General features: G+C 39.0%; 1 protein-coding gene across 5 annotated transcripts in view; it reads right to left on the minus strand.

The window, feature by feature from the left end:
• LOC306994582 (uncharacterized protein) overlaps positions 1-25405 on the minus strand; it is a 95162-nt gene that overhangs the window by 20102 nt on the left and 49655 nt on the right. For all 5 annotated transcript variants that reach the window (XM_079605179.1, XM_079605177.1, XM_079605178.1 and 2 more), the window contains one exon: positions 10960-12603. In XM_079605179.1, the coding sequence (XP_079461305.1) occupies positions 10960-12525 (1566 nt within the window). In that variant the 5' untranslated portion in view covers positions 12526-12603. The remainder of the gene's footprint in view (positions 1-10959; positions 12604-25405) is intronic.

The following is a 25405-nucleotide window of genomic DNA, read 5'->3' on the forward strand; positions in this document are numbered from 1 at the left end:
GGATGAGTGGAGGAGCCGCCACTATTAAAACTGACAGATGTCAAACACGCAAACACCAATCCCACGCTAAGGGGCCGCAGTGGCATAGCATTACGTATATTTATTGCTATTTAAAGAAGGAAACTTGAACGAAGCTTCTTTATTCAACCTCTTACTCCGTCATTAGCTACTTGTATTAAGAGCCGAAACACAGCCAAGTACCTCATGTGCAATTTAAAAGGCATTATACAGAGTACTTGACTCTTGTACAACAATTTAATGATTCAAGGGAAACTCTCGATGAGGATTCTTAAAGTTATGAGAACAAATCATGCTGAAAAAAAAAAATGAGGCAGAATTGTTAACATGTTATTGTTGGATCTGTTTAATTATGCATGCCACATTCTCGTCCATATGTTCCTCTGCAAGAGTGCGACAGAGGAGGCAGGGATGGAGAACGTGTGTGATGATCCCCTGTTGGGGAGGGGAAAAAAAAGGGATAGAATGTAGGAGATGGATTCACTTTCGGAACATTTGCTGGACTCACAACTTTAATCCGGGTTTTAATCTTGTCTAAATGATTCTGTAAAGTATGTTATTGCAAAAAATGTTTGTGTTACACTGTAATATTCATCCACCATTATCATAAACTACCAGTTTTAGAAAAAAAATAGACATACATTCAAAAGTTTGTAGTCAGTTATTAATTTATTAATTAGTAATTACCGGTAGTTTAGTAAGGATGAATTAAATTGATGAAAATTACTTTACAAAACATTTTTTAATAGAAAATTGATAATAATCAGAAATGTTTTTTTTTTTAGCAGCAAATCTGCATATTAGAATGATCAAAGGATCATGTGACACTGAAGACTGGAGTGATGGCTTATTAAATTAAAATTGAAAAATGTTAAATGCAGCCTAGAGACTTCTTTCAAAAACATTTTAAAAAATGACAGAGTCCAAACTTTTGAATGGGAGTGTATCAACTAACTATTTAAAACAATATATTGCTGGCTAGTGTATCTTTAAGAAAGTCTAAGTATCTACAACTACACAGCTTTTTTTTTTACCCACTGTATAATTAATATTTCGTTTACACAGGTCAAGCAGAGAGAGGTTTTTAAGTAACATCAGTCTAACTACTCTTCATCAGTCTTCTCTCTCTCTCTCTCTCTCTCTCTCTCTCTCTCTCTCTCTCTCTCACACACACACACACACACACACACATGTAAAATACCCATGTCATTACAAATGTCCTTAATAAATCATATAGGCCTACACACACACACACACACACACACACACACACACACACAGAGACAGGAACAAACACATATGTGGCCGCAATGTCTACAAGTGGTCGACTTGTTAGCTTAGTTGACCCCAGCCACGCCCCTCAGTGTGTTCCTCAGCCAATGGGAGTAAAGGATTGGGTGTGTCTACAGTTTGTGGCATGAATCGAGAAGATTTCACAAAATAAACCAGTGTTATGACTGAACCTTAAGCATTGCACAATCTGATAGAATTCACTTTGTGCTCAACAATATGCATGTTAGAATAAATTCTAGTTGTGAGGATGTTTGTATATAATGTGGGTGCTGATAGGTTGGATTGTTTGAAAAGATGCAATAAATCAGCTATGCAAATCTTTTAGACGGTGACAGTCTGCTCATGTTAATGACCAGTGGATTTACAATGACCTTTTCAGTTATCTGTGGTTAGAAGATATGAAATGTACATTTTTTTTTTTTTAAATTTAGATCAATTTGTTAATGAATCATCATAATCAAATGGTGAACCACTTTGACTGATTTGTTCAAAAGAATGAGTCAAAGCAATGGTTTGTAATGTTCAGACATCACTATGCGAACACGTTTTACTCTACAGAAGAGCAATATCTAGCTGATTAAATATTTAGAGCAGAGCGCAACTACAAAATGCATCTTCACTACAGAGATTCCCATGACATTCCAATGCTTTTTACTCTTTTGCATGGTTGAAAAAACTATTTAAAATTCCCAGCTACTTCCAAAATAGCCTGAAATTGCTTTTTCCATCTAAAAGAAGGATATACGTTGACATACACAATGATATGATGCTCTGATATTAGCCACTCAAACATTTGTTTCTTACTACCACCAGTAAATGATTGCAATTTTATAGATGCTTTTGTGATTGTTGTATTCTACACCCTTATAATAATATATTTATAGCTGGGAGTGCATTACTGGGACAGATGAGATGGATGGGGAAGGCTGAGAGAACAGGACGAGAGAGGAAAAAAAGAGAGAGAATCAATTATGTGGAAACAGTGACACACTTCAACTTGACTGATATCTTTAACCTGCTCAAGACAACATGTCCTTATTAAAGCTACAGCACACATTTAAATGCACAGATCAGACTCAGATCTGGTAATTCTCTAACCGCACCGCAGCATTTTTCATTCCTGCTTAACATAAAAGTAGAACAAAGGCTCAAACGCTCAACGCTAGTTTTACGCCATCACTCTCTTTTTTTCCTCTCCCTCCTCGTCATTTTCTCCCTCTTCTGTATTCTCCTGTATTCTCCTCCATCACTCTCTCCACAGGGTGTCTGGAAGAGGGCGAGGAAAAGACAACAACAAACGACTGCATGTCAGACAGAATGAATGGTAGAAGAGAAAGAGAGAGAGAGAGAGAAACACCCAAACAGGAGCAGGAAGGCGCTGAGAGGAGAAAAGACTGAATCAGCATCCACCACAGCAAGAGCTGCTGTCTAGATCACTGCTTCTCAACTGCTTTGGCTTCAGGCTCACATTTTATATTAGAACACAGAAGTGGTGACCCAACACAGACCCAAAATTGCGCACAAGTAAACAAAAATGTCCTGAAATCCAACATTAAATGGTATTAAGCAGCAGACAATAATTCACTAAACAAAGCACATCCTCACTGAAAGTGAATCCGTACCAGTATTTAATGTTGTCTGGGTCATATTTTCTTTTAGCTTGTGTGGTTTTGTTTATGATTTCTGAGGATGAGGATGTCAGTCTATTTAAATATGGACTCATGATCCTTCAACATCCAACTATGATAAAAAATGGAAATAAAAAAAGAACAGACATAAACTAAAGGTTTTGCTACTCAAAATGTACGTTCAATGCCTCTAAAACTGTTTCTTTTCTGCAAACGTTGCCACCAGCTGGTAGTTTACAATATCAAAGCTTAACTTTTAATGATCCAAGCAAATCCCAATGGGTCAAATCAAGTTCCTTCCTGTTCCAATTATAGATATATCACATTATCTCTAGTTACATGCATTTTTGAATGCAGTTTTGTCTTTCAAGATACAAATACACATTTGTACCATCACATACAGAGGCACTGACATTAAACAGAGCTAGCATGGTCACTATTAAAATATAGGTTTGACAGGTTTGACAAAAAGCACCATCTATAGGTAAATGTACCATATCTGGCAAGCAGACACACTAGAGCTGTCAAACAGCCAGTCATCACTGTCAACACATGGCTTCATCACTGTCAACACAAGGCCGCGTTAGACTCAATCTGACATTTATATAACCCGCTTTAACACAAACACAGTGTCTAACCAAATCCAAAAGTCATCACACGTGGCTGGTCATGTAGCCTAGTTTGTATAAACTGATGCTAAATATACAAAGAGAGCAGTGTAGCAACTTCAGCCTGGAATTAGACTAAACAGGAATTTACAGTGTGACGCTACAGAGTAAAACGGTCTTTCCCGTTTGAAGCACTTGTTTGGCTTTTCCTGTGTTCAAAGACGGACTAGAACACAAGTCAATAGCATTTGAGCATGGGATTTGAACAAGCATTTCAACGGCTGGAACTATTGAATGAATGTACAATAGTCTGAACGAACGAGTCATTTTTTTTTAATGTGAATTTACAGACTCGAATCGGCGCTGAATGAAGCATCTCATTCATGAACGAGGAGATGACTCACAACGCAAATGATACAAAGGATAATAATACTTGTTTTCGGTATAGTGAACAATGATTGACTTGTATCAATGAGAAAATGTTTCACTGGCTAAAAGCACTCAAACAGACACTTGTCGTCGCCACCTACTGGCACAACGATGTGACTTGCAAGAAAGGGCAGCTAAACTAATTTTTTTGGTGACTTTTTGGCATTGCATTATTATGGAAGCCCATTTCCACCACATACTGTAAGAAAAAAAATTGCTTCGGTAAATCATATGACATGAAAACACAAAAAAGTCATAATTATGACAAGTTGAAATTATAACATACTCAGTCAATTAAGGAATAAAAAGTTAAAAGTATAGACACAAAAAATTCTAAATCATGCAGATTATGCATAATTATGACAAAAAAGGTCATTTTCAGGCCAATTTCGGCTTGTCAATTAATATTTTTTATCTCAATTTCGACAATTATGTAAATGATGTTTGTCATAATTATGACTTTTTATCTCATAATTTCATATTTTTATGTCATAATTGATGTAGAAACAGGCTACCATACATTACTCTCATTTTGGCTTTTAATCCACAGACTGACCACCAGATAGTAGGCTATACAGTATGTGTCTATTGTCTTTACATTCAAGACTTAATTTACTAAATGCTTGAAAAGTGTGCTCATGTTGGCTTTCTTAAAGATAAACGTAATTTGCTTTAACAAACCTTCATACTGTAACTGAACACATCCTAAACAGAAGAAAATGACTAACAAGAACAGAGATGCTGTTTTTGCCTCGGCCCTGAATAAATCTGAGCTAGTCCATTGATATTAAACAATCAGAGTTCTTGTGTAGGTGGATTTATTTAGAGAGTGTGTATATTATTTAGATACTTTTAGAGAGAGAGAGAGAGAGAGAGAGAGAGAGAGAGAGAGAGAGAGAGAGAGAGAGAGAGAGAGAGAGAGAGAGAGAGTGAGTGTGTGTGTGTGTGTGTGTGTGTGTGTTTGTGTGCAGAGCAGCTCCCAGAACTCAGTCGCCAAGTCTGTCTCACTCTGTCTGCCTCCTGTCTGTCTCTCCCTTTCCGCCTCCACTTTCTCCCTCCCTCGTTCTTTCTCTCCCTCTCTTCTTCCCTCACCACTAAACTCGCATACTCTCTCTTTCCCAGCGACGCTCACACACTATGCTTTTTCTGTACGTCTGCCTCATTCTCCTGTCTGGAGTCAGACTCTCTCAGTGTCTCTATGCTGACAATCTCTCTCTCTCTCTCTTCTCTCTCTCTCTCTCTCTCTCTCTCTCTCTCTCTCTCTCTCTCTCTCTCTCTCTCTCTCTCTCTCCCCTCTCTCTCTCTCATCCCCCCTCCCTCCACAGTAAGATGAAAAAATGAGAGAATTAAACATGAGCTGCCTTTGAACAGACAGAGAGTGAGCATTTGGTGCAGATGGATTTAATCGTTGCTGTTCTTGCTAAAACAGCAACATAACACGAACACACACACACACACACACACACACACACACACACACACACACACACACACACACACACACACACACACACACACACACACACACACACACACACACACACACACACACACACACACACACACAGGATAGGTGAATGTGTTTGACATTGACAGAGTACGTCTGTAGATTCTGTCAGATGGAAATGTGAGTATGAAGAGCAGGAATATGCATTTGTCCGTGTGGAAAGCATGTCTCGGCTGCAAAACCCTTTCGTTCTCTTAATAAAATACTGATGAGGGGTTGGATTGCTGAATGTCCTCTCTATCTCTGTCTCTCTTTTCTGTCTCCTCTGGGCACAAAGCACAGAAGCTGACACAACAAGGCTTCTTTCTTGCACACACTGAATAAAATTAAAGGAGGCATTTAGTCTAAGACCTCCTTGTCAGTTTCATTACAATAAATCAAGATATCATTTGTGTCCTCAATATGAACTCTCCAGCAAGGGCTGTAAGACGGTAGTTGATGCATCAGGAGACTAGACTAAAATAAAATAAAATGTGAGCCATTGGATCCAAAAATTAAACTTTTAAGAGCCAAATGACTTGCTTCAGTCAGCTCACATTTTTCTACTTTAGCTTTTAACACCAGTCACTGCTGAGTGCTATGATGATGAGGTGATGCTTTGGTATATACTGCAATGATTTAACTTATATAAACTATAGGGTTGTTTTCTAGTTGTATTTAATATAAATTAGCTCCAATTTGATGTTGTCACTCCAGTCATCCTGATTGTGTTTGTACCATTTAAATATAACTCGAAAAAGTTTTCATTATAGCTTATTACCACCTTATTGTTAAACAATAACCAACAGGCCTAATGTTTTAGTAAATAATTTCACTTTTCCTTTAGAACACTATTGTTTATAATAAAATATAATAATTCATTTATACACCAAAACTTATACACCAAAACTCTAAAGTGTATGAAACTACCAATCACAGAAATGTTTCCTGGTTCGTTTCGAATCAGAGATTAAAAAAACAAAAATACTCAGGTTTAGTGAGGGAGAGTGAGAATTGTCATTCATCTTTTTGACCAACTTATTTAAAAGAATTGTTTGAGAAGAGTCATTATTTCACGATTCGTAGTTTTACATGGACTATTACAGCACACCGAATGACACATCAACTTTCTAAAAGTATTTAAATGTAAACTACCTAAGAACAAACACAAACACAAGCATGGCACACACTCCAACTGATAAAATGTGGGCAAATGTGTTCTTGTGGCAGCAGTGACCTGTTCTCCCTTTGTCTATCTGTCTCGTATTTCTCTCAGACACATTTATGTACAGCTGACCCACTTAGAGCTTTTAAAAATGGTTAAAATCAGTGAACGTGCCCAAGCAGAAGAGAGGCGCAAAACAAGGTTAGACTCTCCACACCCTGCTGGGAAGATCGCTGTGGATGTGTGTGTGTGTGTGGTACTGGCATGAAATATTCTCTCCCGTGTATGTAGCCAACCCCCCCCACCCACCCACCCACCACTTCAGCCTTGAAGGAAGGACATGAACACACAGACAAACAAGAGAGAGAAGACAGCGATTCATACATACCAACAGGGCTGAGTGGCGATCAGTGTTGTTATTGTTTACTGAAACTAAAACTATTCAGATTCATTTTCGCTAATTTAAATAAAGTTGAGATCAAATAAATTCATTCATTGAAAAATTGACTGTTGTAATGGTGGAAGAGAAGCTGTCTATGTTCATGAATACATGCTATAAAGAGGGTACAATCAATACCCAGTCCTAACATAACCCTTAAAAACCGCCCCGTACACTCATCTTCTCAATTGTTTCTCACATCACAATGAGATTAAATGGAGAGCAAATGCTTGTTTTTGCAAGGCATTCTAATCAACAATGCGTGCATTTAAACGCACTTTAAAAGCTCTGGTCAGACTAAAATAGCAATTTGTCATAATTATTACAAACACTCTAGTCCGACTAAAATCATACCAGCCTGGTTTTTACGAACTAACTAAAGACTAGTCGAACTAACAGACCTAGATAACGCAATTGAACCACTGCTTTGCAGCATGTTTACACGTTAATCAGACCACAACTGACTTCAGTGCTGTGTGCTTGCTCTGAAAGATGTATATTTATTCCTGTAGACTTTAATTATGCATTGCGCCATGCACTTGCACAGAGAGATAAACACTTCAGCTTAAGAAAGCAAAAACCCTGCTGTAGTGCCATTATGCACATGTAAACGTATATCTGTGGTCAGATACCAAAGTGTGCAACCAAAAGTCTCAACATGAACTTTTCATAAACAAAAGTCTCAACATTCAACATTAAATTCTTCAAAAACCAAATAATCTGAGTGTCAACAACTACCTAATTTGTTTCTATTTTTAATTTATCCTAAGGACTTTTAAGGATAAAAAGGATACATCAAAGTTGATACAGTAACAGTGTAGACAGCACAGTTCCTAACTGAACCCTTATCAATTCAACTCTTCGGAAAACCACGTCTCCACCGCGCCTCCTTCTGACCTCAGATTTACTGAGTCACTTCAACATCAATCCGGCACTAGGGAAACGGCATCAAAACGTCTCTAGTCATATGAACCATTCAGCTCAAAGCTACACCTGTGCTTCTCCAGAAAGCACTTAAACACACATAAACGCACCCTACCCCTAAACCTACACATCACAGAAAGCTTTCTGCATTTTTTTTTTTTTTTAGAATGTTTAGCATGTCTTTAAAGCCCTTTTCATTACAAGGACTCAGGAAATGTCCTCATAAACCACGTTTACGTTGTAACACCAGTGTAATACCCATGTCATTATACAAATTTCCTCAAGTGTCCTCATAAATCATATGCACACGCGCACGCATGCACGTGCACACACACCTCTAGGGTTATCCAATCTGTCACACCAAGTCACAGAGGAGAGCAAAAAGGGTGGAGAAAAGAAGCACAAAGAGATGGACTGAAACAAAGAATTTGTCACTGATGTCAAAAAGGCAAGTATAGAGAGGGATAAAAGGTTTTTTCCATGTCTAGATAACTGGAACTGACTACAAACAGACATTAAGATGGGGGAGAAAATGTGTTTGTTCTATAATCTCACACAGATATGTAATTTCTCGATATTTAACCGCCCCTGCCACTCTCCACTCTCTCTATTGCTTCTTCCTGGTTTACAATGATTATTTCTGGGCTTTTTACAATAAACTAATCGCTCTGAAGATTCTTTCTTACTTTCTCTAATTGAGGAGTGTCAGCGAGGTTACAAAGATAAAAAAGACACTCTCACTTCTGCTTTTGAACACACAGGCAAACAGACTTCCTCCACAAACTGTAAGCTTGACAGAGAGAGAGAGAGAGAGAGAGAGAGAGAGAGAGAGAGAGAGAGAGAGAGAGAGAGAGAGCGAGAGAGAGAGAGAGAGAGATGTAGGAGGAGGGAATCCCCACTTGAGTCAACGACTATACGAGAAAGCTACTCCTGCTGGGAAAATACCTGTGTTGCTGTTGGGTTCTTGTGAATCATGAGTCTTGATAATAATCAAACTTTTGTTTTCTACTTGTTTGTGCTCCTAAAGGAAATAGAGGTACGTGTTCAGTTCATAATAAGAAGCGTCACAAAGTTTTACCGAACCATATCAATACCAAACACTTTCCTATTAAGCATTTCTTGTTTATATATATATAATAATTAATTAGTTATAATAAGAACTATACAACTTGAATCAACCAATAACATTTTAAGAATGCCCACTATTAAAAATTACTATGCGAGTTGAGTAGTTAAATTGAATAAAACTGTGTGAGAGTGTGTGTGTGGTCCTGGTAAACCGTACGCTATGGGGACAAAATGTCGCCACAAAGACGGCATAAAATCCTTGAACTTGTGGGGACATTCTTGGGTCCTCATGAGGAAAACAGCTTATAAATTATACGAAGTGATGTTTTTTGCTGAAAGTTTTCTGTGAAAGGTAGGTTTAGGGGATATAATGTACAGTTTGAACAGTTTAAAAATCATAATTTCTATAGAATGTCCCCATAAAAAACAAAAAACGAACCGGTGTGTGTGTGTGAGAGAGAGAAAGAGCCAGTCAGTTTGGGGGATAGAAGGTTTGAGTCCCTCTTTAGTTTGCAACCATGCATGCCAAGACACTAAAGAAACTGGCCCCCTTTTCTCTTTCTTCCTCAAATCTCCCTCTCCTCTAAAATTCATTATCTTTTATTGGTGTGATGAAAGAGGACTACTGGGCTCAAAGAGGGGGACTCTGTCTTCAAACAGACCGCCACGCAGGGAGACAGAATGCACAGCGGTACTTTGAAACTCTATAGGCACACACATTTACACACACGGTCTTTCTCTTTTTAGCGTGGATACACACAAAAAAAAGTCTTTTCTCTTCACTGCGTAAACAAACTCACACAAACTCTCTCACTTCAGAGCAAACAAATCGTTTTCTCTCAGTTAGCACAAAACAAAACTTAAAATGTGCCTATTTTTCTTCTCTTTCTTTCCACCAAAATAAAAAAACTGAAATCATCAGACATCAAACACTAACAAGACAAGTATAAAAACAGTAATTTCAGCCCTATCCTAATTAACAGAAATGGGCTGAGCATGTTCAGCCTCTTAGCATGAATGCTACTCGTATACAAAGACTCACATTCCTTCACTCTATGTTCAGCTGTCCATTCAATTAACCTTTGGAGCTTCCTAACTGCCCCCCTTATACACACATCAGAGTTGGAACACCCACTCCCCTCCCTTCCCATGGCACACACCACAGGGTGCCCACTCCACTCCACCTTTTAGAAACAGTCTATAAAGTGAGCATACCCAAAGCTCCACAAGCTAATGGAAAAACACAGGACTGTACTTCCCCCATCTTATATATTGGGATTTTTAATAATGTAATTCTAAAAGCCCTGACTAAAACATCTTTTGTCTCTTTTCCAACGCACGGAAATTTTAGACACATTCCAGTCGGTGAAAATAACAACTACAGAAGTAGTTGTATCTATTGCCTACACTTAAAGGTAAAGTGTGTCAGTTCTGCATTAGAGGCACAACAATTGTCTCCTTCCACCCCGCTCCTGTAGTTTTGCCCTAAACTCACACAACAGCCAGAAAATGACATGGTGGATAACTCCTACAAAAAGAGTTTTGAAATTATCTAAGAGCTACAAAGTTTACAGTTTGGAGAGTCAACTCAAGAACAGCTGAAATTCATTACATGCAGTACATTAACCTGGATAGAAAGAGAAAATATTTTAACAGTATATTGAAACTTGTATAAAAGATGACTACCAGAGACTGTTCTTTATCCAATGTTTTTCCCCCAATTTTGAAAAAAAAAACTCAAGTTACACATTGGGAAACCACTAATCCTCAAGGTTACAAAACTCATAAAGCTCATACTAAAAGTTGACTTTAATGCAACCTGTCTGATATTATTTGCGAAATATGTTTTAAAATATATGACATTCCACACATCAGTTTAAAAAGCAAGTGATGGTACTCACATCTCTGCAGTGAGGCACGATACCACCAGTCGGCATCCCCCTTTGCATGCGCTGTGGCAGAAGATGTCCATGTCCTGTGGCCGATGTGGGCGTTGTGGGCTGCATGCTAGCATTGCGGTATCCTCCCACAGCTAGAGGACCCAGTTTGGCCACAGAGGGATCGGGGTCAAAATGTCGTAATGGCTTGGTGTTATTGAAGGAGTACGGTTCTGTACCCATACCAGCTGTGGAGGTCTTGTTTAGCTGCAGCTGTGAGGGTTTTCCCTGCGCTTGCATGAGGAGCTTGAGGCTACTGGGTGGTGGCTGGTTGGATGTGATGGCCTTGAACAGCTGACTAGACATTGCAGGTGCTTGATTATTTTGTGAGTTGAAAAGATGTCCTTGTGTGGGAGGTTGTGTTCCTGGTTGACATTGCCCAGCTGGGCTCGGATGTTTATCTGGTCTGTAAGGAGGTGATGGTCGAGTGTTGTTTGATGTTGGGGCCACGCCAGGAAGATAACTTGCCTGAGAACCTTGGATTGCAGTGCCTGAAACTCCTGGTGGGGCATTTCCAGACAGAAGGCCGTTCTGGGGGCTAAAAGGGGGCTGAGCAATTGCTGGGCTGGCAAGCTTTTCTGGCCTGTAGGTTGGTGAAGGTCCGGTGGATGGGGCTGGAGCCATGCTAGAGATTAGAGAGCTCTGGGGGCTCTGAATATTACCTGCTGGGCTGAAGGGCTGCTGATGAGGTGATGAGTTAGGCAGTTTATCCCCTGGTCGGTAGGGTGGAGAGGGACCAGCCCAGGAAGTACTCTGCTGGCCCAATCCAGACAACCCCGACTGTGTAGGAGGGGGACCAGCACTGTTGTTAGAATGGTGCTTACTATTGGATGCCATCTGCTGAAGCTGTTGGGCCCGGGACACCTCATGCCAGTTGGAACCAGCACGGCTTGATAGGGCGGCAGAAAGCATGGGTGATCGTGCTTGATTTTGCCCTTGTGAGGAGGACGACGATAGGGGTGATGCTGAGAGTGGAGACGGAACTGGTTTGGAAGGGTGTGGTAGCGTATATGGTGCCCCAGCAGGACTTGGACCCACTTGAGGGGAACCAGCTTGAGAGAAACCAGGGGATTGAGTGAGGTGGGCCTCCAGGTGCGACTGTCTCTGTGGGGATCGTTTAGGGGTGCCGTTACCTTCCGGGTGGACAAAACCTCCAGCACTACTTGCCTGGTCATCACTTTCTTTTCCTAAGATCTTGTCAATGTCAAGCTCTGGTAAAGAGGGATCAGGATTCTTTGTAAGTTCATCTAAAATCTCCTGCAGTTCCTGTTCCACTGAAGGTGTGGCAGAACTCCCATTTGGGTTAAAGCCCCCTGAGCCTCCCCCAGTCCCCGGAGTTGATCCAGGACTAGTGTTCGGGGGTACGGAATACGGAGAGCCCAAATTGTTGTTGTTACTGTTCAGTCGGTTAGCTTCCAGAACACCCCCCTGGTTGCCCATCCCAGAGGGGAACGGGGGCTGAGGGTAGCTGGGGCCCATTGCCAGGGTGACATCCTCCAGACATAGTCGTTTGCCACCTCCCTGGGTCATAGACGTGTCAGAGACCCCGTTTAGCGATGCAGAACTCTCGACGGCCCCAGTCAATTTCCTCTTCAGGGATCCTGGCAGCTGTGGAGAAACAGAAAGACACAGGCTTGTTATCACTGCAAGTTGCTTCAAGGAGAACAGAATGATGAATGTCACAATAAAAAAAAAACATCAACAAAGGATTGCCAATCAACCAGAATTGTGTAACATCAGTTGATGGTATATGACAACATTTACTAACAGTCTAAATCTGGACATTCGCTCACATTCTTCAAGTATATATTTAGGTTTTTTGGCAACAACTTAATTGTGTTACTATGAGCCGACTGGTCCGTTACTGCCCACAAATGGTCTGTAGGGATCTCAGGGCTCTATCTTTCAAACATTACCAGTATGAATGCCTGTTTCCAAAATTGGCTTTTTTGGGTCTGAGCCTTCCAAGGGCCCAGCTGTTGTCCAATGGTGCCAGAAGTGGGATCATTCAGCAGACCGTTTCCATTAATGCATGGGTCAAAACCCTGAACGCCTTCTCTCTTACCCCATCCTCCCAATTCCAATGCCCTCTGGAGAGCCCTCTTAGCAGATTAAGACTAAAGAGCCGCCAATCAAAAGCACCTCATTCACATTCAGAATGAAGATGTTTGCAAACTCGCAAATCACATAATATAAAAGTCACATAATATAAAAGTCAGTTGTTGTAGCTGGATTTGAGTGTAGTGGATTTTAGTCCCAGTGCAGCTAGAAATCCTGTGTGTTCCATGCCACTTTTAACCTTATAGAAGATTGAGAAAGAGAGGGAGACGACTGAAGAGAGACCTCCTAAGAAACAGATTCTTGACGGAATGAATAATTTACTGTAACATTCCAGCTGCAGAAGAATGTGCAGTATTTTTCCCATTTTTGTTTCTTCTTCTGCATTCTCTCTTTTTTATATGGATCTTGACACCATTATCCATTTTAAAGCTCTTTCTAAGACTTGTAAAAGCCATTGGGAAAACCATTACAGAATATTGCCTTGTACATATCATATAGAAAAAACATTCTTGACAGCTCCCTACATTGTATCCGCTTAGATAAGATACAGGAATAAATAAACACTACACCTCACGCCCTTCCCAAGAAGCTGGCTTGTGGACACTGCTAGTCCACTTCCTACAAAAGCACTCTTTCCTCCTTTCTCTTCCTTCATCCCCCCATTCCCCACCCCCTTTTTATCTAGGAGGTTTTCCCACATAGATTCCTCTCCGTCTAGAACAATGGAACTCTGGAGACACACCTTCCCCGGCATCGCCAAGCTGTCTGCGCAGTCCACCCTGCCGTGCGTATGTGTGTCTGTGTTTGAAAAAGAGACAGTGTGAACACGTGACGTAAAGGAAGAGTGTCTGTGCATGTGTAACAGAATATGAATTAATGCAGCCTTCATTTTAGAGCCTGTATTCTCACTGACACACACGCACACACAATCCTCTCTCTAATGGATGCCAATTTCACCCTGAGTAAACACATCAATACAGACACATCGACTGTCTCTCTCCCTCTCTCTCTCTCTCTCTGCTGGAGGGACGCCTTTCATTCGGTAGCGATCGGATTTGTCCCATTATGACTGACACAACCATCTGTCAGCACAGAGAGCGCTGGCAAAAGAGAGAGAGAGAGGGAGCAGACCTATCATCCACACTGCTGTGCATATTCCTCATAATTATGGCTGGTAAGGCATACATCTGATTGCATTGTTCTGATTCTCATTAAAGCTACACTGCATACACAACACACACACACACTGAATACACAATCACACACACGTTCACACAGGACGCTAAACAAACAGAATGGTACAGTGATGAGAGGGGATTAATAAATTAGTGCAGTCTGAGTGTGTTTAATGGTAGATGTCAATAATTGGGATGATGGATTTGTTGGGTATTGAGATTAAAATAAAAGTCATCAAATAGTACCCGAGACCAAAGTGTCAATTTGAACAATGCCCAGAACAAATAATACCGCTACCACCACCATAACTAAGAGAATTTACATTTTAGGATTACACAACACAACAGACCACCACTACTACTATGTAACCAATAAACACAAACAAAAAAACCCGTTTATTAGACATGATACCACGTCAAAACCATGATTGACATCAGGTGATATGAATGACATTTGGTTCTGTTAGTAATTATTGCATGTGCATTCTTCCGTCAATGCATACTGTACAAATTCTAACAGAGTTCCCTGATTTACTTATTCAGAAGCACGGCAACAACACCGCAACAGAGCCTACAGCACGACCAGTTTAGTTTGATTTAAAATGATTGATTCATTTTGATTCACCAAAAAGAATCAGTTCAGTAGAGTCATTTGTTCTGTAGTGAATCAGATCAACAAATACAGCACAACCAAACAACATAACTCGTTGCTTAACTACCACAGTAAAATGCATTTTTGGAGAAATTAACTAGTCACAACTATTTCCCAGAACTGTAGTAACGGTCACACATCCGTCATTCAACAATATAGAATCACTATTTTGTTCTCCATTGTTTTGCTTTATTATCAGATTTTGATTTATTTGCGGATCCTTTCTAATATTCTCCGTGCTCAAATTCTTGAGCACTTACGCACATGCACACACTTCAAAAACGGCTCTTTCGTTGTCTTGACAAACTTAAGAATTCAATTTCATACATACAGACAATATGTTGTATATATGATGCTTCTAATTAAAAAGTATATGTAAATTATTATTGGAACTACTACTTAATGATCATCTTATACTCCAACTACTCAGTATACCTAGTCTGCACGTCCTTCGATGCTGTACTATGATATCTGTCTCTTCACCGTTCATTCCTCTTGTGTCTAGACCTGGCTGTCATGTCCACACACACAGCTTTCCATGACGGCTGCTATCGATCAACCTCTGCAACTGCTGATTATTCAACCATGGTGTCCCTGTCTGTGCAGTCATCTGAAACGAATCAATGATTCAGAAGCTTTTGGCCTCTTCACAGATGCCAAGACAAAGTTATGGAATCTTTGACACGTTATTATTTTAAAATGATTCACTCCGTATTTCATACAGAGACAAAATGATTGATTTATAAAAGGTTTCAACAGCTTCAACCACGACCCATTAATCAACTAACCAGATTTCACAGACCGAAATTCTAAATTTATTTTATGTTATTTTATACCATTCATCATTACTGAATATGCAGTGACTAATTAGAAAAAATAAATTTCGACTCATTGAACATTGCTGGCTCCAAAAATATCCACTTTTAGTTTGAGGGTGCAGAAGGTTATCTGAGCAATGATTAAGAGGAAGATTTCGAGAAAAACTACAGCTACCCGTACGTTTCACTGTACAACAAGGGTAATTAAGGACAGTCCCTCTTGTTAGAGAACACAGAAACAGGATGAGTGTGTGTGTGAGAGAGAAAGATAGAGATACAGAGTAGAGAAGGGAGAGGGTTTGTGCCAAGAGAAACAAAATGGGAGGGGTCTGGAGACACTTTTTTGCACATGAACAGAGTTTCGTCTCATAGACCAACATAAACACGCCTAATGTGTGTGTGTGCGCCGGAAAACACAGTCAACCTCTCATACGCTCACCAAGACAAACACCCTTGAAAAGGTGCTGAGATGGGCAGAAGTACAGATCCCTGTTTGGAAAAATAAAACCCAAAAGTGTCATTGTTTAGTCAACTTCCTCCGTGGAACACAAAAGATGACTTTTTGATGAATATCCTGAGTTTCAATATAACAAAAAAGTGAATGTGGATTGGGGCTGAAGGCTCAAAAATGATGTAAAATTATGAAAAAAGCCCCATAAAAGTGGTCCATACGACTTCAGATTTGTGAGAGAAACAGACTGACGTGTAAGTTGTTTTTCCACTGAAAATCTTGTTATCTGCACTTGTTTGTTATCTCGGCACTTCATTGAGATGTCATGAGAGAAGCAGTGATATCAGATTTGTGACCAAATTGTTCTTCTGAGTCAGATATTTTCAATGAATCATTTGCTACAGTTCACATCACATCACATTCACGGCCATAGTGGTTAATGGAGAGGACGATTATCTGTGAATATATTCAAAAAAACGATGTAGGAGTTTGGTGAGGAACATACTGAGATTTAGCCTATCACATGACTTGAAATATAGCCTAGGCCATGTATGATCACTTAAAGCAAACGTTGATGTTCTTTTTTTAAATCATTTTGTGGCTTAAAAGCCCCAGTTCTCATTAATTTCTGTTATTTACACTATTGTTAAAAAAATGTGCGTTTGGTAAAATAAATAAATAAATAAATAAATTATAAATACTTTTATTGTGCTCACCCATTTATTTGATCAAAAACACAGTAAAAACAGTAATATTGTGAAATATTAATAAAAATGTAAAATATAGTTAATATATTTTTTAATGTTTTATTTAATAAATATATTTATGAAATAATACATTTTAAAACATTTAAAATAAATGTAAAATTTATTCCTGCGATGGCAAAGCTGAATTTTCAACATCAGATACATTTCTTTTTCATTCTTTTTTGAAGAATAGAAAGTTCAACAGAACAGATTTATTTAAAATATAAATATTTTGTAATTTAATTTTTTTTAAATTAATATGTCCTTGGATAAAAGTTGCTGCTGGCGACTAACAACCAACCCTTGCTTGTATACTCTTGTGTACTGTATGTTCATTTTGATTCGTTTGTCATCTCCGCTTTTTTCCGCGAAGCATTCTGTTGCTTTGCTTCAGCTATGATAAAGAGACATCCACTCTTGCATTGAGTGTTTGTGCATTATAAGGGCAGAGCAACGAAGGGAGTGTGTGTTTGTTTGGGCTGACTTCAATCAATAGTGTTTCTCAGAAATCGCTTACTGCACCTTTATGTCAATAACATTTCAGTAACAAATTTTCATCTGGAACTTTGACATTTCATGCTAGCACTGTTTAGCACAAATGAAAAGTCACAAATACTCAGGGAGCGAAAGCAGACTTTTAGCATGCAATTTAACAAGCGTTTTAAAGGGAAGAGAGGTGAAACAGGGTGAAAGAAAACCCCTCCTTTCTGAATAAGCCATCTCAAAGAAATCAGTGTGCTTGTGTGACAGGGAGGGGAAAGGAAAACAAGCGACTTCCCAGCGCAAGTAAACGAGTTAGTGCATATTTACACACATGCGAACAAGAGAGCAAACTTACACGTGCACACCTACGCACAGACCCGCATGCACACAGAGGTAGTAGCCCTGCTGAGATTAAAAGAGCAAGCTTTCTTCATTTATCTCTTTTCCCACTGCACTCTTTTTCTCTTTCCCTTTCTCCCTCCCTCCTTCCCTGTGGCATGTAATGGTATGCCAATCATCATTACTGTTTCCATTGTTGTGCCCTTAATTACCGCTGCCTCTGCGATGCCACTGTCATCTAGATATGCTAATAAACAAAGAATAGCCCGCCAGCCATGCGCCACTGCGCTAGTGTGAGCGTGCACCGTGTGTATGTGTGTGTTAGTGTCTTCTGCTCGGCTCGGGTGATGGTTTCTGCCTCCAACTCTGTCTTTTGCAGCACAAACATAAACACTCATCTTGTACACACACAAACAAGATGACCTTGCAAATAACCATTTGTTCAGATGTGACATGTCTAGTTTGATAAATGTTAACGAAGAACTATCTTTGTTACTATATTAATGATAGTTTGCCAAATAAAGTGTTAAAGTGTTGTTTACATTTATGCATTCAGCAGATGCTATTGTCCAAAGCGACAATCAAGATGTACATCTGATCAAAACTGGACTTGTGACATTAGCATTGCTAGCGCCACTGCTAATTAAAGTAGCCTCCATAAACTTGAAATGCTAATATCTTCCAATCAATAAAACTAGTCAGCTACAATAGACGGAATGAAAAGTAGAGTTTCTCTATTATATTTGACACATGCAGCTGGAAATATAATACAGCTTGATTAGTAATTCCTCTCAACAATGAGAAATAAATCCAACTCTCCGCAAATAAACGGAGGTTTCACATAAAAAGGATCACACTCATTTCGTTGAAGCTTTTTAAAAAGGAGGCAAAATGAGTAAAATGTCATTTTGTTCTACATTGTGGATAATAAATCTCAGCAAACATAATTTGAAAATCATAATGGAATCGTGAAACTTTTATTTGCAGGATTCTTTGATGAATAGAACGTTTAAAAGAACGACATTTACAAAAGACACTTTTGATCAATTATTATGAACAGATATGAACATTTTGGCTGACACCAATAACCGATAACTCTTTATATTTGAAAGCCAATAACATATATTGGCCAATAAATCTAAATTTTTATAAAAATTTTAAGAGCCTGATTACAAAAACAAAAGTCTCACCATTAAAATCCATGTCCCAAGCGCACAATTATAATGTTCTCATCATCATTTTATGTAGCCTATATATGACAGATATGCGCTGCACACATGTTGCACTTAACTGTATTTTCTTTTTGAAGGGAATCATAATTTCAAGCAATTCAAAAACATCATGGAGAACAGTGCAGATCTTAAGTGTCTCAGCTGAAGGATATAATCCATTATTTATTGGCTTTAATATATCTGCCAAATTTTCTTATCGGGCCGATAACGATAACATAAAAAACGATCCAATATCGGCCAACACCAATATGGTGGCCTATATATTGTGCATCCCTAAAGGCAAATACCTAACAATCACTTATTAATACTGTCATTTTAGCAGACATTTTCTTACCCAAAAAGACTATCAGCACATTTATTGCAGGGATTCTTCCCTCCAGAGCAGCCCAGGGTTAAGTGCCCTCGCTCAAGGGCACACTGGTGATGGGGGATCCCAGTAATTCTGCAGTTCATGAACCACTAACCGACGGATTACTAGCCCTGATCTTCAATCTCTAAGCTACCACCACCCCCATAACACACAGAAACCTGCAATGCTGTTCAAATCTTAATTAGAAAGCGATAATTGTGTGGATAATTGAATAAGGAGATAAACTGATTACAATTTCTGTGCAGTCATTTATCTTGAATCTAATCTAAACACTACAGTGTGACTGATTCAGCAACTGTCTTACCACATGATTGAATATTACACCATATTAGGATAATTGTCTTTTCATGTATTTGCAGCCTATTTGCAATCAGCTTGTATTTATTCCTACTACCATATGACAACTATGTATATTATATCTCTAAATCTTACCCATACATGACAGAGTAGAATCTATATGTATAAAATATAACAGCCTGGACTCCTAACAAACCATGTTTTGTATAAACAGGTTTGTACATAGATCGTCTACAAGTGTAGTATGTACGTCTGTAGCCGAAATGTATGGTAACACAGTCATAGATAATGTGCGTGTGTGTCCAGATGTGTAACGACAGGTGGGGTAGGTTTCAGACAGGATAAAGGGGATTAGGAGAGCGGGGAGTGAGCCCTTCCCCAACACCCCAGAGAGCGAGAAAGAGAGGAAATCACCATTAAAACAAAGAAAGACAAACGTAATTATGTTTTGTTCTGTCGATCATGCAGATCACACTCAAAAAATGTCCAACAAGTGAACTAATCGGCATAAATAAAGACATGTTCCCCCCTCTCACACCTGTATATCACCTTAAAATAATAAAATACCACATCTTTGCTATTGATTAGTCAAGATATTAGTCGGCCTACAGGTCATATTGACCATCTGACCAAATCACACTCTGCTCATTGGGTTCATTTCTCGTTCACTCCCACCATTCAGAAAAAAAGTCGATGTCTATATATTACAGGCTTGAAATGAGCACGCAGCAGTAGGGCGACACATACAAGCTCATGTGTGAGAAGAAGTCCTTGAATTCTCATCAGGAGGGAGAGAGAGTGAGATTTAGATAACTGGGGCACTTTTACTCTGAGTCACCGCTTGTTTTTCTTTCCTTTCTCGATAATCACTCTCATACCACTCTCGTACGTGTGAATGTTTGTTTGTGCGCCTTTAGGATGTTTTTCCGGTTATGATTTCAGTAAATGACGAGCAACAAGTGACAGAGAGATCAGACTGAGGGAATACCCTAAACGCTCTTTCCGCTCACTTTCTCTACACTGTCGTAATGAGAATCTTTGTCCTGCTTTCCAGTAAAAATATCGTAAAACAAGATTTATTCACCTGATAAGCGGCACTACATATGAGTTATTGTAATAAATAACTGCAAAAAAGCTTTTGAGCATCTTTGATATATTTTTCACCTAAAACATCTTCAAAATAAAAAAAGTTAAATTCACGTGACAAGTAACACTGCATACGATGTAAAAAACAACAACAAAGAAAGTGTTTTTCAGTAAAATCATCTTTTGAGAAGATATAAAAGGTAAATTCACCTGATAAAGAACAACTTGTAATATAATAAAGTATATTAGTGGCGTTTTCCAGCAAAAACTATTAGAATTTCTCTGTCATGATTTCTAGTAAAATCATCTTTTTAGAAGATAAAGTTAAATTTACATAATAAGCAACACAGCATGAAATCCTCGTTTATTTATAAAAGCTCGTTTATTTTTTTTAAATATATTAAGCATAAGAAAGTGAAAATTCTGGCACCTCAAGCAGCAATCTCTAAAAAGTCTTAATATCTTGCACAGTTTTGTTTATTAGGTGAATTTATCTTGTTTATTGTGTAAAAAATATGTTTTCACTGAAAAACAAGACAAAAACACTCATTAAAAAGAACATTTTGCAGTTTAAACACATTGACACCAAACCAAGCCGTTCCATCTGTTATTTTTCCTCTAATAAAAGCTTTACTGTTATTTAATTTACTTATTGATACAGAATAACAATCCTAATCAGAGAGCTAGAGCGATGAACACACACACACACACACACACACACACACACAGTCTCTGAGTGCCGGAAGGTCTGAGCGCTCGTTGCTGTGTTCAATGAATGTCAATGAACTTGCGAGGAACGAGCGAGTGAGAGGAGAGAGACAGATGCACAGCCTTTTCATAGTGAAAGATAAACGTAGGACAAAGACAAAAGGAAACGGGAGAGAAAAGAAATGCAAGACAGCCCGTCTTTGTTTGGATATGCGTGCATGTAGGCACATCTGTGTTCACGCAGATAGGAAGTGTTCATTCAGTGTGTGCTGCATTTGTTAGTCATCTTGACCAAACGTACAGCGATCCCCGTTGTCTTCCTCAGCCCGTTTGAACGTCCATCCGAGCACTTTTATTAATAAAACAGGAGAGAGATAGAGTGTGCGTGAGAAAGTGTGTGTGTGTGTGTGGCTATATATAAGAGCAGCTGCAGGGTAGGGCTAATTTAGCAGCTCTGCTAGTCTCACTGGACACTCCAGCTGCGTCAAAGCAACGACACACACACACACACACACACACACACACACACACACACACACACACACACACACACACACACACACACACACACACACACACACACACACACACACACACACACACACACACACACACACACACACACACACACACACACACACACACACACACACACACACACACACACTTCAGAATCCTGTCTTTAGGGTTTAACATTGACCACACAAGAAGATGAGACCTAACACAACTACTAACATAGTTCATAGGTATATTAAACAAAACATTGTAAGGCAGTATATGGCCATAGGAAGGCAACTGGAATCGTTTTTCCCAATTCGATTCAGATTCAATTCGATTTGATTGTGTTCTTCTAATGTTCATTCTCGCTCTGCTAATGCTGTAAATCACCCATTGCAGTGTTTTAGACTACGGTAATTCAATTCCTGCAGCTCAAACAGTAAAGCATGGCGCTAGCAACGCCAGGGTCATGGGTTTTTATTTCCAGGGAATGCATTAACTGATAAAATGCATATAATTCAATGTGGATAAAAGCGTCTGCCAAATTCATAAATGTAGGTGTGAATTCAAACAGATGATTCAAACTATTAATTTAAAGATCCAGCTCATTAATTTCTGTACATTTTATTCACTGGTCGCACTGTATGTTTGTAATTGACTCATAAGTGTCGGATTAGCCTACACTAGTCATGCTGCGCGTTTTGATTCACTAAAATAACTCGCTCATAAGAGTCATTTGGGTCACTGCTTGCCATTTTACTGCATCAATACTGTCAGTTTACCATCTATTGACTGTAAAATGGCAACATTCACAACTCAATTCTGAACAATGAGTGGATGTTTTTGAGGTGTAGCCTAATTGCGGGTGGTCAGACACAGAGAGACGGTGTTTCTGTAATCACAGGTCAAATGAGTCTTTTTTTTTAACATGAACCATTCACTAAAATGAAACAAACTTTCCCATATATGACAGTGGATTGTGTTTGGTTCTTGCATCTGCGTTGTTACAGGACATTTTGAAAACATACTGGTTCAACTAGTAGTGCTGCAACTTGTAAGTGATTAACTCATGAACACTGGTGTGCATGAGATCGTGTGCTTTTTGTGTATTTGTGATGAAATTTGTATGAAATACCTAACAGGCGCTACCGGCACACAATATATGTACAGTGTCTTGTACAGTAAATCTGAAGGAATCAATACTTAAGAAAATATCTATCTATTTTTTCCTCACCCTCTCCTCTCATTAAGGATATTAACCCTCTGACATTTTGACCTCATGACCCTTTAATCCAAAAATCTCCTTTTTCCTTGCCTTTACAGTAGTTTCATACACACACACACACACACACACACACACACACACACACACACACACACACACACACACACACACACACACACACACACACACACACACACACACACACACACACACACACACACACACACACACACACACACACACACACACACTCACACACACACACACACACACACTTTATCCCCCTGAGCAGGAGAGAAAGAGCAAATAGACTTAAAGGAAGACACTCAGTTTTGTATGTCTTCCTCAGATAAGAAAAGGCTTAAAGAGAATCAACTCTCTAAATCTTCAGAATCTAGTCTCCAAAACACACAAAGGAGAGAGAGAGAGAGACGGAGAGAGCGAGAGAGAGAGGGAGGAACAGAGGGAGTGAACAGATACTGTATTCATTTCACACTTGTCAGCTGCGAGAGCAGAATCAAAATGAATACAAGGCTGAATGAAGAATGACAGACAATCTGAAAGCAGTAAGAGAGCGAGAGAGAGAGAGAGAGAGAGAGAGAGAGAGAGAGAGAGAGAGAGAGAGAGAGAGAGAGAGAGAGAGAGAGAGAGAGAGAGAGAGGATGGGAAGGGAGGGGAAACCGCTGATCCTGCTGGAGAAAAAAAAGAACACACTCTGCCAAAATAATAAGCAACCGATACCATTTATATTCAGCATGTAACCAAAGCCATAGTTTAATATCTTCCCTTTTTATCATTGTATTTTTCCCCTTTAGATCCACAGAATGTTTGTCAATGTTTTTTAAAGCTAAAATTTGTCTCTCTGACCCTGAGAATGAAATGGGCCATTTTCCGCCGTTTTTTTTTTTTTGCTGCTGTTAATGTTTCATGAAATCAAAATTGACCATTTTTACAATGTAATATCGCAATATTTATTATAAATGTTTTATCTGTGCACATCATTATTGTTTTTAAATTCATCTGTCCTCATAATCTTTAATCAAAATGACTTCCCTTCCCTCTTCTCATCATCATCTCTCCTCTTCTCTGATGATGCGTTTACTGGCACGAGGGCGGGACAACCTGTCACTCACATGACATCACAGCAATAGCAAACCACAACCATCCAACGATCCAAGCAATTCCCAATGAACACAATCAAGTCCTCCCCTACGTCTTCTCTTTGAGAAGCGTTTCACTCAGATAAATGTCACAGTATAGGGAAGAAAAGACTATCGCAACTTCTGTTTCATGCCGACTTTAAGACTTTATAAACGCCTCATAGCTTGTGAAATGACTGAAATGATCGGGGCCCATAAACATAGACTTTCTCACATATTACTCTTAACATCAGTCCTTCTTTCTTATTTCCTTATTACTTCACAGTGACTGGGTGGGCAAAGTTTCTGAACAAAGAATGGACGTTGTTGACGTCTAAATGTCGGCGGTCACGTGCTGATGCATCTGTTTGACATTAGAAAGCTACAGAAGTATTTTCAATAAAAGAACTAAAGTTGCATCCTATACACTGCGCGCTTACACTATACACTATGTTTTCTGCCACAGAGTATGACTTTTGCATGACCTGCTGTCACAAAAGGAACATTTGTCACAGTAATTATACGGCAAAATGCCGTAGACTACCATTCGAAAGTTGAGTCATTAAGATGTTTTTTATGTTTGTGAAAGAAATCACTTTAAAATGCTCAGCAAGGCTGCATTTATTTGATAAAAATATAAAAAAATTCACAATTTGACTGTATAAAAATCTGTTATGGCAAAGCTAAAATTTCAGCAGTCATGTCTTCAGTGTCTTCAGTTCTGATTTGGTGTTCAAGCAACATTTCTTATTATTATTATCTGTGTTGAAAACTGATGGTTAATATTTTTGTGGAAAAATACTTTTTGTCATGATTCTTTGATGAATAGAAAGTTCAAGACAACAGGATTTATTTGAGATCGAGATCTTTTTGTAACATAAACGTCGTTCCCTTTTGATCAATTGAATCCTCCTTGCTGAATAAAAGTGTTCAAAATGACCACAAACTTTACAATGTATGTGAAATGGGATTGAATAAATGGCACATCGCATTGCAAATGAATACATTACATCATGAACATTTTCCCTCAGCTATACTGCTATCCTTATTCATCAAATATGTGAACACAGAACAGCCGCATGTGAAACCAAACATAAAAGGTCAAAGGTCATGACCTTTTAAACTCCATA

This window comes from Phoxinus phoxinus (genome assembly GCF_949152265.1).
Source record: "Phoxinus phoxinus genome assembly, chromosome: 2".
NCBI classification, from domain to species: Eukaryota; Metazoa; Chordata; class Actinopteri; order Cypriniformes; family Leuciscidae; genus Phoxinus; species Phoxinus phoxinus.